This window comes from Halichoeres trimaculatus, unplaced genomic scaffold (genome assembly GCF_033239565.1).
Source record: "Halichoeres trimaculatus isolate MK-OKI-2021-1 unplaced genomic scaffold, fHalTri1.1 fHalTri1_scaffold_1, whole genome shotgun sequence".
In the NCBI taxonomy this organism is placed as follows: domain Eukaryota; kingdom Metazoa; phylum Chordata; class Actinopteri; order Labriformes; family Labridae; genus Halichoeres; species Halichoeres trimaculatus.
In genome coordinates this window covers 21,285,641-21,300,121 of record NW_027437179.1, presented here as the reverse complement: position 1 = coordinate 21,300,121, position 14,481 = coordinate 21,285,641, and the positions used below count along the sequence as shown (strand labels likewise).

Below are 14,481 nucleotides of genomic sequence, written 5' to 3'. Positions count from 1 at the left end.
TGTGTCCATGTTAGTTTATGCACAGTCAGTTACTTTGTCTGCCTGCTGCAGTTTTCAGGATTCAGAGAGGGACAGTGAGGCCTACAGGGTGGAGTTTTATGAGGTTTGTTCGGTGTGGGCAAGGCAGGGTTGACAGCGGACATCACTGATACAGGGGATCCCAGACCTGGGATTGGACAATGACTCTGAGGGTTATGGTACTTTCTTATTCTGTAATCATTCTTGTAATTATAATAAAAAAGCAAATGTTCTTATAGTGGTTCTATCATCTCAACCCAACCCATGTTATTAACTACACAAACATATTACTTACTACCACTTTTGTCCTTTAAGTATGAAGCTCACACGGTGAGCAGTTACGAAATGGTAAAGCTTCAGACACAGCTTAGAAAACAATTAGCTTCTTATCATTGTGATGCAGAATTCAGTAAATATTGGTTTATTATCCACTCACAGGGAATGCCATGAGACAGGTTAGCTTTACCCAACTGATATGTTATTGCAATAGTAATCACAGTCCAACTGTTATGCTTACAGTTTATCTAAGTAATTACCCTTTAGCTTCATAAAAGGACATAGCACCATTTGATTCCAGCAGGAAATGGTTAAAAAATGCAGCATAACTATTGTTTCAGAGTTTAAATTCAATCTCATTACTTATGAAGTGACTTACCTAGAGCAATGTCTTTCTATGTATCAGTGATGAGGGTTGTTATAGGGACTAACTAGTGTTAACACTTGGTATATTATACTATTGGTATACACTTGTTGCTAGGCGCCGCCCTGTTGGCTATGGCTGCATTTTGCAGCAGCTCTCTCTTCTTTGTCCGTTCCTTGTAATTTTTTCGTCTCTTTTTCAGAATATTTGTATTTGGAGTGGATCATTACTTTGTATGGCTCATTTGTTGGTCATGGACACCAAACTTTTTGTGGCTTCAGCAATATTTTACTACTTTTTCTCCTGTGTTTGTCTGGAGATCCTACATGTAACCATGGCTGCATTGTTTACATGTGAACTCAGCTGTTAGCAGCATTTAGCATGTCAATGCTAACTGGTATAAGGCCTGATGTCTTCCCACAAGGTGAGGAGAAGGAGGTGAGTACGACATGCTAGTGAGCTAAGTAGTGACGACATCGACCTGTCCTTCCATCCAGCGTTATTGGGAACGTAAGATCTATCTCCAATAAGATGGACGAGCTAGCTGTGCTAACCCAGCAACAGAGGGAATACCAGAGGGCAGAGTAGCATCATGCTATTCACAGACATGGCTAGCAGAGCTAACACCAGACACTAATGCCACATTGGAAGAACTTCACCTGCTGTGAGCAGACAGGATCCGGGAGACAGAGATGGAGCATGACTGAAGAAGCTCAGTCCTGGACCCTGTGGAGGTGGAGGCTGGCTGAACTGGAGAATGATGGACAAGCTGTCATCATCTATTTTCTTATGGACCTTTTTGCACTTTCTATACACTTTCTTACTTTTGTTTTCTTGATTGCTGCTGCAACTTGAATTTTGTTGTACTTGTTACAATGACAATAAAGTTCTATTCTATTCTATTCTATTCTATTCTATTCTATTCTATTCTATTCTATTCTATTCTATTTTATATATCTTTATCAGAGAACATCATACTTTACAGCTACAACAAAAACATTACAATGATCATCTGTGTAAAAGTATGACAGAAAATATGAGCAATACTACATGAAAGCAAGGCTAATCAAATGGCTCTTCAGCTGCTAGAAACACCTCATTTTGAAGAAGATTCACAGAGTTGCTGATGGCACTACAGGTGTTAAGATTTTAAAAGCATGCCTGTTTTTCTTTGATAGTTCAAAAATTGTCCTGGACAAATAGTACCATACCTGTCAGTGTATAGCCAGGAACACTGGTGTATGGGAAAATATAGTTTTGTATATCAGTGAGGATTGAAAAATGATTAGCTCTCAACCAGACAGTTTTATTGCCAGTATGTTAACACTAAAAATTGAACCTCTGAGTGCATGTGCAGCATTACAATCTTAACATTTTTGAAGGTGACTGTGTGTGAGTGTTGTGTTGGTCCAGGAAACACCTGACAGCAGGAGGCCACACAAAGCCTCCTCTCCCGCTCTACTGGGTGAAGCATCAATTATTCAGCCCGCTCTAAATGTGGGACACGAGGAGGTCAGGCGAGATTCTCCTCACATGCTGCCGAGGATGCTGACTCGCCAGAAGGCTTCTGATGATGATGATGATGATGATGATGATGATGATGATGATGATGATAATGATAATGATAGGCCTAGTAATATGAGTTATTGTCATTGCAGACACAGATTCAGTCATGACTAATACTCCTTACACACAGAGGAGCACTTGTGTGTCTCGGCTGAGTAGAATACCCCCCTCAGTTATGAGACACACACACACACATATAATCACACATACACACAAACACACACACACTGACACAAACACAGACACACAAAGAAACCAACACAGTGGGTTGGTGAAACATTTCAGCACGGATAAGCCTGGATGATGACACAGACAGAGCGTGCTGATACAGTATAGATGAACCTGCTCAGCACAGTACTCTGTGTTTCCATGGCAACAGTGTAAGGCCCTTTCGACAGTCAGGAGGGTCAGAAGAAGACAGAATTGTGATAGTGTGTGTGTGTGTGTGTGTGTGTGTGTGTGTGTGTGTGTGTGTGTGTGTGTGTGTGTGTGTGTGTGTGTGTGTGTGTGTGTGTGTGTGTGTGTGTGTGTGGGGTGGGCTGGGGTGGGGTGGGCTGGTGTTACTGGACAGTTCCTGAAGGTGAACTTTGTTTCTCTCTTCCCTTTTCAATCAATGCTTCCTGTCATTGCCAAGAATGAAATCAATCAACTTTTCTCTGAATCTCACAGGAAACTGGAGGATAACGGTTGATTTGACTCCTAATGTTTCCGAAAAGGAAGGCATGCTGGCAGACAGGAGCAGAGGACCCTGGTTTTCTGAATGCAGTAGGTCAGTATGGTTTTAGATAACAACCTGAGACCTCCGCAGCTATGAGGAACCTGTTCATGTTTGTATGTTGTCTGCTGCTGAACTCAACAACTATCCACAGTAAGTACCAACTTTTTGTCACAGCGTTGTAACTTTGAAGGCCCTGTGAGGACTTTATAAGTGATCCTAAAATACTCTTTGTATTAAATTTTTGCCTGTTCATAATCTTCAGTGTTAAATTAGATTATCAGTTATTTCCAAAAACTGTTTCTATGTATGTGTAGTTGACCTGATCACAGAATCTGTTCATGACTTGAAGAACAAAAGTCCCTCTGATGACACAACAGGGGCCAGCAAAGTTTAGCAGTGAGAAGCAAGATCCATCCATTTTCTAAAAGGGAAACAATTTCTTGAATTTATGTTGTAACGATGGACACAGGAGCTGAACTGACAAAAGAAAAAGGATAGAAGAGCAGAATAAAGCAGAATAGGAGAGTGATAAAGTGACAAAAGCAAACCTAAGTTTGTACCTTAGTTCAGTATCTGGTGATATTCAGCGCTACTCATAGCCCGGTATCCATTGTGTGTAATGCTAGCTCACTCTTCATTTAATGATATACTCTAGTTTGAACAGATCACTGCAGAATAACTGCTACATGTGGGTTGGAATGAACAGTTTCACAGACAGCTTAGCCTGTGTTTTAGCCTTTAGCTTGTGTTTTAGCCTTTAGCTTGTGTTTTAGCCTTTAGCTTGTGTTTTAGCCTTTAGCTTGTGTCTTAGTGAAAAACACAGATTTTTCCTCTCACTACTAAACTTTGGTGCTGTCACAGAGACTTAGACATGCCGTAAACCAATCCTGTTTCACCCAAATGGGAAGCTGAGTAATAAACAACATTTGGCTCTGATAATCTCATTTCAAGCATATCTAGAGGTAAGACTTTTTCAAGATCACTTAGAAAGTTCAAGAAAGTCCTCGTGGTCCCTTTAAACTCACTTTAATTGTAAAACTTTTTTTTTTTTTTTTGCATATTTGTGTGTTTGCACCAACCCAGTCCATAATGATTAAATGCATGTCCTCTCTATGTTTGCATCTACCTCTGTGAGTAGTCCGATATGTAATGTGTGTCAGCTAACTAACATCCATACATCTTATAAACCACAGATTAGCTAATTTGAGCACAGATAATGGAAACAAAGGGAAGCATCCAGCTAACGACCTGTGCCTTGGCTCTACTGAATCTCTCTATTAGGGTTGTTTGTTTAATTCGCTGGGCACAGAAACTTCTCAGGATGTAAACTAGTTGCCTGGCAACTGTTCTGGCACACAACTCCCTGTTAAATTGAGAATAGTCATTTTCATATTCTGTGTACAGATTTGATTAAGAAGATTTTAAGCAGGAGCAAACAATGGTTCCTCTCACACTGTCAAAACATTCCTTCAGCTGGTTCCAGCCATGAGCGACAGACCGTAGAAATATCCAGGAGTTAGTCTTCACTGTTCCCATCATGCTCTCTACTGTATACCCTGGGGCTAATGTACAGAAACTGAGCTGTTGCATAAGACAGTCATGGAGAGCCCCCACTCTTATGTTTCAGAGACCAGAGTGAGGTGGTGATACTAGAAGGTCAGGTTATATTGGATTACCGTCATTATGTGGTGGTCTCCCAGGTGACAGAAAACCACTAATTGTTAGACCAAGTCAATGGGCTTGGAGAGGGATTAAGATGGCCTCACTATTTCTTTCTCTATTGTTGACTGAACTGCTTTTCATGTTTTATAAGATGCCCTCTTTAAGGTCTGAAATCCATACCAGGGAGCAGCTACTATAGATTCACAAAGTTTGAAGCATTTAAAAGAAAGAACAGGGAGTGTAGATGGCCTGGAGGTCTAGGTCAAGCCCCATGAGATTCGCCCTCAAGTGGGTGGCCCCGGTTTGAGTCCAGCCTGTGGCCCGTTCCCCGCTCTCACCCCTTTTCCTACCATCCACTGTCCCCCCTATCACATTTAAGGCATTAAAGCCCCCCCCCCCAAAAAAAAAAAAAAAAAAACTTTACAAGACAGCACAGAGAAACCGTTTTGTTTTATGAATTTAACAGGCACAACTAAATAAGCTAGTTTGATTTAATCATATCTTTAAGAAACTATACAGTAGTATCAGTGAAGAGTTTCTGTTTCCATACAGGTCATGTACTGATGCAGGGCCGTATCGTGGGTGGACACACTGCTGCACCAAACTCCATTAAATACATCGTGTCTCTGCAGAGCACTAGAGGTCAACACTTCTGCGGAGGATCATTGGTTCACAGGTACTGGGTGCTGACTGCAGCACACTGCAATATTGGGTAAGAATAATTAAGTGTCCACTGTTTGCTGTTTGTAAAGTTGAGTAAAAGCTGTCAACTTTGTAAACAGATGGATGGCCTCACAACCTTTTCTTTCACATAAGTGATGCCAAAGAAGCCTCCATTGCTGACAACACCAGGTGTAACTGTAGTTTGTGCTGTGTGATGGTGTCCCTGTATTGAATTCACCATTCTGCATATCATAACAGAGTTATGTGTTTGAAGCAGAACATTGAGCAGCTCTTGTATAAATGTTTGTACCATTGCTTTCTCTACCCTCCTGATCAATGAAACTTTTTGCTTCATAAGACATCAAACTAAACTAAACTTGAAACTTAAACTCTCTGGGGAAAAAATACACATAGACACAAATGGTCTTGGTAAGAACAAACTGGTATAACAGATATCATGTTAAATAATTACATTATGCCATGCTGGTGCAACAGGCTAAAATACACCCTCTGTCCAGAGTATACTCAGAGTTAAAGAAGCCCAGGTTAGATTATACCCCATGAGTGATTTATACAAGAATTATTTTTCAACATTTAATGGGGTTTGTCAAATATAAAATATGCAAAAATAAAAATTCAACAATGCCAAAATGTAACATTGGTAACAGCACTTAAATAATGATGCTCTGAGGCAGTTTAGGATGTTAAAACCTGGTGTAGTAGCTATCTAATGTCTTCTTTCTGTTGCATTTCTAACCTTATGTATTTTTATAACTATTCTTGACGACATAATATTTTTTTACATGGTAAGTCAACTTGGTGGCCCATGTGCACGCGACAACCTTGACAGAAAAAAAAATACACTTTTGGGTATATTTTGACCAAGGTCCAGTTATACCCTGGTTCTATGATATGTTCACTTTGTTAAATGACTGACGGAAAAACCCTGGCCAAGTTTTTATTCTAGTCTAAGTTATTCTTTTGTTTTAGGTGAACAATCTCAAGAAACAAAACTTATGGAGAAGGAGCAAACTTCTGGAAAAATGGGCATTCAGAAAATCTTTTGACACCATACTATGTTGCAATGAACAGCTAGGCACTAGCATCTCCATAGAGCTCAACCATATATTGTTTCTCCTTTCATGGGAGTGTCTCTCAGACTGTTAGGTACTGTGCTGTCTCTCTGTCTCCAACTTAAATTTTTTGACGAAACAACCAACAACAAATCTGCTTTTGTTATGATAAACTGTTGAGCTTCACATGCACTGATCTTTATATTTATTCTGTAAACTTTGGTTTGTTCAACACAAATCTGAGTTTATGGGAGGATAATTAATAAAGGCTGCTTTTCTACCTCTTGAATACAACTCTTCTCACATAAAATGTTACCTGACAGCTTTAACTGTTTTTGTATCACTTGAGCAGGCATCAGTGTTCCTCTGGTGCTCTCACAGTGAACCCCGTAGAAGTCAGTGTGTTGAATCTAACTTGGCATGATTTTATAGTGAGAGCAGATGGTCCCAACAGATGCCTAAAAGCAAACATCCACTTTGCTGTGAGTAGCTTACGTCAAAGTGATGTCGCTTGATCATGACACAGTTAACCAGTACACGGGCCACTTGGAAGTCAAACACACACAGATGCAGCCAAGTCAGTGGATGCTAGCACATCATCGCTGTGTTTATGAATGCGTGTCTGTGGAAGGAAAGGGTGATTTTGTCTGGATCCTTGAAATCAGCTGTACTTCTGCAATACTATCCTGGCTCTGGCCTCACACAGTAAACCTTTGTTTCCTGGTGGATGGACACTCAGAGTTCACAGTCTCACTCTCTGCTGTGACTTTGAACCTCGTCATGGTATTTTGTGTAAATCATACTGTGCACGTTTAGTCTCCTCTTTCCACATTGATGGCATATAATGATAAATGCTGTGACATTTTGCAGATGTACAGTAAAATGGGAATGCGCTGTCTTTTAGGGCAGAGCATATGATGATTGTGGCAGGAGACTACATTGTGAACTCCTTTGAGGGCACTGAGCAGTATGCTAAACCCCACAGGCTGGTCACCCATCCACTTTACAATGAGAGCACCAACAACGCAGACATCATGCTCATCAAGGTAAGCGCTGAGAATGTACAATAACACTATGCTTGTCAAACATGACATCATATCCTTAAGTTAAGATTTATGAGTACTGTGAAGCCATTGCAAATATACTGTTTCAGATATAGTTTGGGGTCTTTTAGTTCACCATTTTTCTCAGCGCAGTTTGTATTACAAAAAGTTTTGATTAAAAAAAAAAAAAGATTTTTTGATTTGAATTATTTTTTTTTTCTAAATAAAAATGATGTTGATAGAAGAGTTTGCAGGCTGAAGAAATTAGACAAAATTGCTTTATAGAGATGAGGATTAAAAGGGTGTTTGATTTTGAGTTGTTCTGCGTGATTCATTATTGAAGAAACACTTATTAGTAGCTTGGCCTATTATTGCAATGTTTATGGTCTATATATGATCAACTTTTGTTTATATGTTCCTATGAATTGTAACAAAAGTTGTGTGGACACTTCATGTCAGAGCAGGCCTAAATAGTCCTTTTTTAAGAGACCAAACATTAATGTACAGTAAGCAAATACTCAGTAAATATGTCAACATCAGCGAGCACAAACTTTATTTGAACAGGCAGAAACTTAGAGCGAACCAGACTCACTGTAGATGACTGGATGAGTTTAGATGGCTATAAAGCAGGAGAGACAGAGAGAAATACATGGTTAAGGGGAAAAAAAAAGAGGACAGCCAGTATCAACAGGCAACTCTTGATAATGACCGACAGTGGTTGAGTTGTAAGCTGTCCTGCTCAAAACTGTCCTCTCTGGTTTTTCTTCCAGTTGAGAGCCCCCATGGTGCTGAACAGATATGTTTCACTGGCACCTCTGCCCAGGCAAGGGACGGGAGTAGTTGAGGGCCTGGTGTGCCGGGTGTCTGGGTGGGGCTATAACCAAGCTGGTGGAGGCCAGGCCCCCTTCACACTCAGGACTGTCTCCGTGCCCATTGTTTCTACTGCCAGGTGTAACAGCAGCGAGTCCTTCAACGGGAATATCACAGCAAACATGATCTGTGCTGGCTACAAGACCGGAGGGAGAGATGCATGCAAGGTTTGCACGCTCACTGCCCAATCTGCTCCATTTTCACAAAAAAAAAAAATCTTTTGATCTTGCCAAAACGATAAGATCCATTTAGAAATAATAAATCCTCCAAGGTAGCAGCCCTGATTTTCAGTGTGTGTATCAAATAGTGCAGAGTCGTCCTCTTTTCATCAGCTCATATCAAAGCGATACAATAACACAGTTTTGGATAGCTCATCCCCCCTGACAGTAAGAGGATGTAGTTCATCATGTCAGTGTTGATTTAGCTACAAGCTTTTATTAAGCAGTCGTGGCAGTCCACCCTCAGGACTTCTGATAGTTACAGAAGAGATAAAGCAAGCCTGAAATAGCATCAAGGCTAAAACTCTTGTTGTAAATCCAAAGTCCTGACAACTATCGCCACTGCCAACTTCTTTTTCTGATTTGTTTGTGTCTTAAAAGAAATTCTGCCCCAACATTTGGTGTGAGAGGAAAATAATGTGAAATTCAATGTGTGATATACCAGTAGGCTTCATTCTGCCTTAGGTAAAGAGCTGAATGACTAATTAAAATGTGCTATATTTAACCCTGCAGTAGGCAACTTTGTTTGTCTGCATTTCCAAGTGGCAGCTTATGATTTTATGAATCCAACCATCTTGTGTGGGGACTGTAATGTTTCTATAGCATGTTTTAGTATAAACTTACAGTGTTAATAAAAATACAATTGTATACGAGGATGAATCACAAATCCGCCACGCAGCACATACACGTGATGAACATGAATCTGTACTCAAAAACTACCAGATTAACGTGCAAACCTAACAGCTTTCTCATCACATTCTCACCTCTTCCATGTCTTTCCTGATGCAAAAAACGAGGTGACCTATTCACACTCTGTTATTTGAGACCTCAAAACTGTTAAACATTACTTTTTGTAAAAAAAAACAAAAAACAAACAGGTGTTTTTTTTCACATAATTCAAGGACGCTAAAATGGCTTTACACCTAACTGGGAAACTCTTTTTCATACGGTTCATTGTGTCATATGAACTGATCCACTGTGTGGTCTTGTCTTTGCAGGGAGACTCTGGGGGACCTCTGGTGTGTGGGGGACGAGTCTACGGTGTGGTCTCCTGGGGCCAGGGCTGTGGTAATGCTAAGTATCCAGGAGTGTATACAGCGGTGTCCAGATTCCGCCGATGGATCGACCAAACCATCTACCGCTCACACTATCGCTGTACCAGATACTGATGGAGAAAGCCAAAACTACAGCTTTGAATAATCTAGAAATGCAATTCCCATCCAGCGCAGTTAATGCTGGACATACTACAGTGGGCGCTTTGTACCCCAGCTGTCTCCGAAACACATTCTTGATGTGATGCTATGATGTGTAATATGCAAAATACTTTTCAATAAACAGTAAAAATTAGGAAAGGCTTTTTTTCTGGATCATTAATACTGACTACTGCACATATATGTTTAGTTTAAAAGCTTAGATTGGTATAAATGAGAATTCTTACATCTTGTACAACTCAGAGACCTCTTAAAAACTGTTTTTCTCCTTCAATTGACTTTGACACCAGTTCACACATGAACATGGTAAGTGTTTTCTTTTTCTTACAAGGGATGTCTTCCAGCTATTGAACCCAGTCTCTTGGGATGGTGATCAAAGACTAAATCAATTTTGAAGGGTTTTGTTAATCCAATTAAAGATTTTTTGCAGGCTACTCTATACAGTTGTATATACTTGTAAAAGTTCTCATCTCTATTTGGACTTGACTAGCAATCTTCTTCAAATTTTCATTTAATAATCCATTTAATTTGTTTCGTTTCTTTAATTCTGTGCACTTTTTTCTGCTCTTTAACCACACAATCTAACTCTTTGTTTCCCTGTCACGTTTATGTATTCAGAGATATGACTGTTTAGGTGCATGAACAGAAAATATGTATAACATTTACTTTTATGTTCAACAAAGGCAGGTTTTTTTAACTGAACTTATCTATGATCAGTTTTAATAAGATTTCAATATGATCACGTGCCATTCAACATGTGAGAAACAAATCTTGGGGTGTTCTGATACTAAAGGTGAACCTGTGATAAAATCAAGGCTTCTTCCTGTCCACAGGGAGCAGGTGTGTCATGACTGCTCCTCCTCTGTGAATAGTTGATGGCATTCTGCTGCAGGCTCACATATCACTTTTCATGTCGTTGTAGTCTGTGTTAAAAATGTAACACTGTCTTTATCACTCTTTGTCTTTTGCTCTATATCTGCTCTGAAGATCTTTTTCTTGCTGCTGCTTCAGGAGAAGGTGGATTCATGCAAATAGTACGTGCTGTATTGGGTGGTGGCCCAAAAGTTGATCCCAGGGGGGGCTTCTTCATTTAATGAAGAAAACCAACTATCTGCTGCACGTGAGCGGGTAACTTAACAGCTGTGATGTCCCCCACTGAATTGTGCTCAATTTGGACACATTGTTTATTTGTCTACTATGAATCATCACTCTGTCTACTATGAATCCGTCTATGAATCACTGTCTGATATCTGAAATAGACATGTAGGGAATCTGCCTTATTTACCCAATAAACTTTGGGGATCATCCAATCTTCCACAATAATTTTTCGTTTCATAATTTGAAAAGGGTCAGTTTTACCCTACAAATGTTATTCTGACACAACATCAAGTTCCTGGAGGTCATAATTAAGACGATCTTTAATCTCAATAAGTTTAAATTCTGTGAAAAAACAGCGCAGGCCCTCACCATCAAAGCTGGAAGTGCGCCACAGGGCCAAAAGTCACACCTAAGCCAGTGAAGAACACTGCCATCCACCGGTAAGGTCACACTCCGTGGACACGACAGCTCTCAAAATCCGCCCAACAAAGTAAATCACCAAATCTGTCATATTGTTAAACAGGTTGGAGCATTTGACGTCTTTATGTCGACTGGTGGCGCGTAAACTACGTCTCTGTGTGCGCGCGTGTGTGTCTTGGCTCACATCAGTGTGCCATCTTTGATCAGCCTATAGAATCGCCAGTGTTTGATTGCATCTAGATCCCGGAGAGTGGAACATTATTACACACCACGACTCCAACTGGAAGGTTCTCTGGGCTGCACCAGAAAACCCCCGTGCAGCTCCCTTTGCCAGGTCTCCCCGGAATCCGTGTTTTGCATCGCTCCTCAATTTGCATTTCTTCCTCAGATTTTCCGTGCGACGGGTTCAGCCGCTCGAAACCAGCGGGCGCTCCACGGCTCTGTTGTACGTGCGCCTCCATTTCTGAAGCAATACGCACGGAGATAGAAGAAACCCCTGGACATTTTTTGAAATAATGTTGCCGAAGCTGCACGAAGGAGGAAATTAAGGACATTTTGATTTCGTATCATTTCTGTTGCGTACCTAGGGAGACTGACACGTGTCTTTGGGGTAAACAGAAAGGGCTAGATCGTGTCAGCCGATAGCTTTGTTTTATTTTTTCTCCCTCCTCTATTGTTTGTTAAAGACCGCCGAGTTCAAGCTTGGCGACCAGCTCCACATTACACTTCGTGCGCCTTGGTGATAAAGACGCATTTTGGAGATGTCGGAAGTGCTACCTTTCAACGAAGAAAATATGAGTCATTATGGAAATGAGGGCGACGAGGGACACCTTTCCTTCACCTGTCGTCTTCAAGACACCAACAACTTCTTCAATGGCTCACAGAACAAACGTCCGCCCAAACTCGGACAAATAGGCAGGAGCAAACGGGGTAATTATCGAATTTAGCCCTTCTTTTGTTCGCATGGTGTTGTGTTGAATGCGCACATAGGTTACCACCTTCATTAAGGATGTCTGTGAGGAGACAGATAGGCTGCACCTTTGCCAGACGTGCTCCTCTGCAGAGACTCTGTATAATCTGTTTGCATGTGTTTGATTGAAAAGCACTAGTTTTTAAATATTCTATTCGCATTGCAACACAAGTTGGGTGCGCAGTGCGTGACGCTAAATGCTTTCTGAATGCTGCTCAATAGAGTGTCACCTCCTCATTGAAGGATTTGAATGATTGATATTTCTATCTTCTAGTGATTGATGTGTTTGCATGGTCATTTGGGCTGCTTTGCTCTTTTTTCGCATTCCCTGAAAGGATCAGTCTCATTGCACACGCATACATGCAAAGACAGGTGCACGCACAGCACAGACACAACATGGCAATGAGGCAGACATGCAAGCACTGGTTTTGAAGGTGCACATGCAGAAATCCAGCAATGCTGCACATTCAAAAATGTGCATCATACATGCCCATACACACACACACACACACACACACACACACACACACACACACACACACACACACACACACGGACACACACGGACACACACACACGCAAGGGATCACGCTCATGTTTATCCATCTCTTTCTGCATGCTCCTGCTCTCTCATGCATGCACACATCGACTCTGCTCAGACAGCGCAGTGCTAATGGTTCTGGGCTTTCATGCCCTGCTGTCAGTTTGATGGTGAATTTTCAAGACGCCACACCAAGATGAGCTGCCCCCGCCATCCCCAACCCCAGCCCCTTCATTAACTCCTCTCTCTCTTCCTGTCATCCACAGTTGTGATTGAGGATGAGAATGGCGACGATGAAGCAAAAAATGGGACAGAGAAGACCCCAGCAGAGGCTTAGTGCTCTCAGCTCGCCGACGACCCCCAAAAGACTCTCTTGAAATTTTTTTATGCCGATACTTACCAGTTTTAATCCAAAGACACTGTATATAAGCACTTTCTCTCATGTGGCAGCAAGCAGCACTTCCACGCCCTCCTCTCCCAGTCAGTCATGGCCATCAGGGTGACACAAACTGGCAGGGGCGGGAGATGGCAGCAAGCAAAAGGAGACCCCAAGGTGGACCCCCCCTTACACACACACACACACACACACACACACACACACACACACACACACACACACACGAGCGCTGGCACACACAGACACACACACAAACAAACTCTGATTCCAGGGTTTTCGCCATAAATCTAAACGCAGGAGACCACAACAAGATGGGGGGTACGGATAGGAGCAAAGAGGAGGCGATGCTGTCGAAATGCAGAAATCAGGGACAGGAAACAGAAATAGATCTGATTTGAAACTAAAGCACACACTTCTCCTTATATCTTACTAATCATTCTATGGTACCATTCTTTCTGCTCTTCATTTTCGAGGGCAAATTAAACAGCGTTTGTAAATATGGAAAGGGTAGCCCATATTTTCTTGCACAAAGTGGGAGGCTGTAAAACTGGTTTGTTCTCTGTGTTGATGACTTTATTTATTGATCCTTTAAAAATCAGTTGTGTTTGCCCTGATGAAAGGCCCAAGGGAGTATTTTTTGTATGCTGAGAAAAAAACGAGTGAATGAGACTGACATTGTTTTTCACTTTACGATTCTCGATGTTGCCTGAGTGTTTTTTGTTACCATACTTTGCAGCTAATGAGTCATTTATATACCGTGTACCTCCCACCTGTTTGTAAGCTTCCCAGGCTTTCACCTGGATTGGTTGATACTGTAACTTGACTGTACACACCCTATTGATAAACTATTTATATTGCATTGTGCATTATCGTGTGTGCCAAATCTCTTAAGGGGATAAACTGTAACCAGACAACTTTTTTTATTTTTTTGTGCTTTCTACATTTTCTCATACATTTCAGTCTTTTTGTTTGGTTGCCATTTTTAGGGCTCTTTCTTAAAAACACTGAAATACCAACTCATGCATGGCAAAATATTGAAATCATGCATGCACGGCAGAAGTTCTGAAACTCTTGTGTATTCTTGAAGCACCTCGTATACAGCTTTGAATGACGAACCTCGAGAAACAGTCTTAATTCTGCATTGTACTGTACGATTCACACTGATTTGTACAGTGGCCTAATATCTTGTAATAAAGATTATGACAAAGTACTATTCACTGTTTAGTATTGATTGTGGTTTACAGTAAGGAATGCTGTACTTGATGTTGCTTTACTTGTTTTGAAATTGTTTTGAAACTGTAGCAAAAACACAAAAGTATAGTTTTGTATGAGATAGATGAAAACTTGTGTAAAGCAGGCTGACTTTTGGATAT

At 41.0% G+C, this 14,481-nt stretch overlaps 2 protein-coding genes across 6 annotated transcripts; both read left to right on the top strand.

The window, feature by feature from the left end:
* Positions 1 to 2,785: 2,785 nt before the first annotated feature.
* LOC141794171 (trypsin) lies at positions 2,786 to 9,846 on the top strand. Of its 5 annotated transcripts, none has more exons than XM_074674958.1 (6): positions 2,786 to 2,804; positions 2,894 to 2,993; positions 5,157 to 5,280; positions 7,245 to 7,386; positions 8,154 to 8,420; positions 9,470 to 9,846. In XM_074674958.1, exons 2-6 carry the CDS (start codon positions 2,927 to 2,929, stop codon positions 9,638 to 9,640), a joined length of 771 nt encoding a protein of 256 aa, XP_074531059.1. In that variant the 5' UTR covers positions 2,786 to 2,804; positions 2,894 to 2,926; the 3' UTR covers positions 9,641 to 9,846. The 5 variants fall into 5 exon arrangements, with proteins under 5 accessions (XP_074531059.1, XP_074531061.1, XP_074531057.1 ...); XM_074674960.1 differs by having other exon boundaries at positions 5,157 to 5,316; positions 7,326 to 7,386; XM_074674956.1 differs by having other exon boundaries at positions 5,157 to 5,316.
* A 1,476-nt stretch (positions 9,847 to 11,322) lies between these two features.
* Positions 11,323 to 13,327, top strand: LOC141798945 (calcium/calmodulin-dependent protein kinase II inhibitor 2-like). Its single transcript, XM_074680921.1, has 2 exons — positions 11,323 to 12,130; positions 12,978 to 13,327. Exons 1-2 carry the CDS (start codon positions 11,962 to 11,964, stop codon positions 13,046 to 13,048), a joined length of 240 nt encoding a protein of 79 aa, XP_074537022.1. The 5' UTR covers positions 11,323 to 11,961; the 3' UTR covers positions 13,049 to 13,327.
* The last annotated feature ends 1,154 nt before the right edge of the window (positions 13,328 to 14,481 follow it).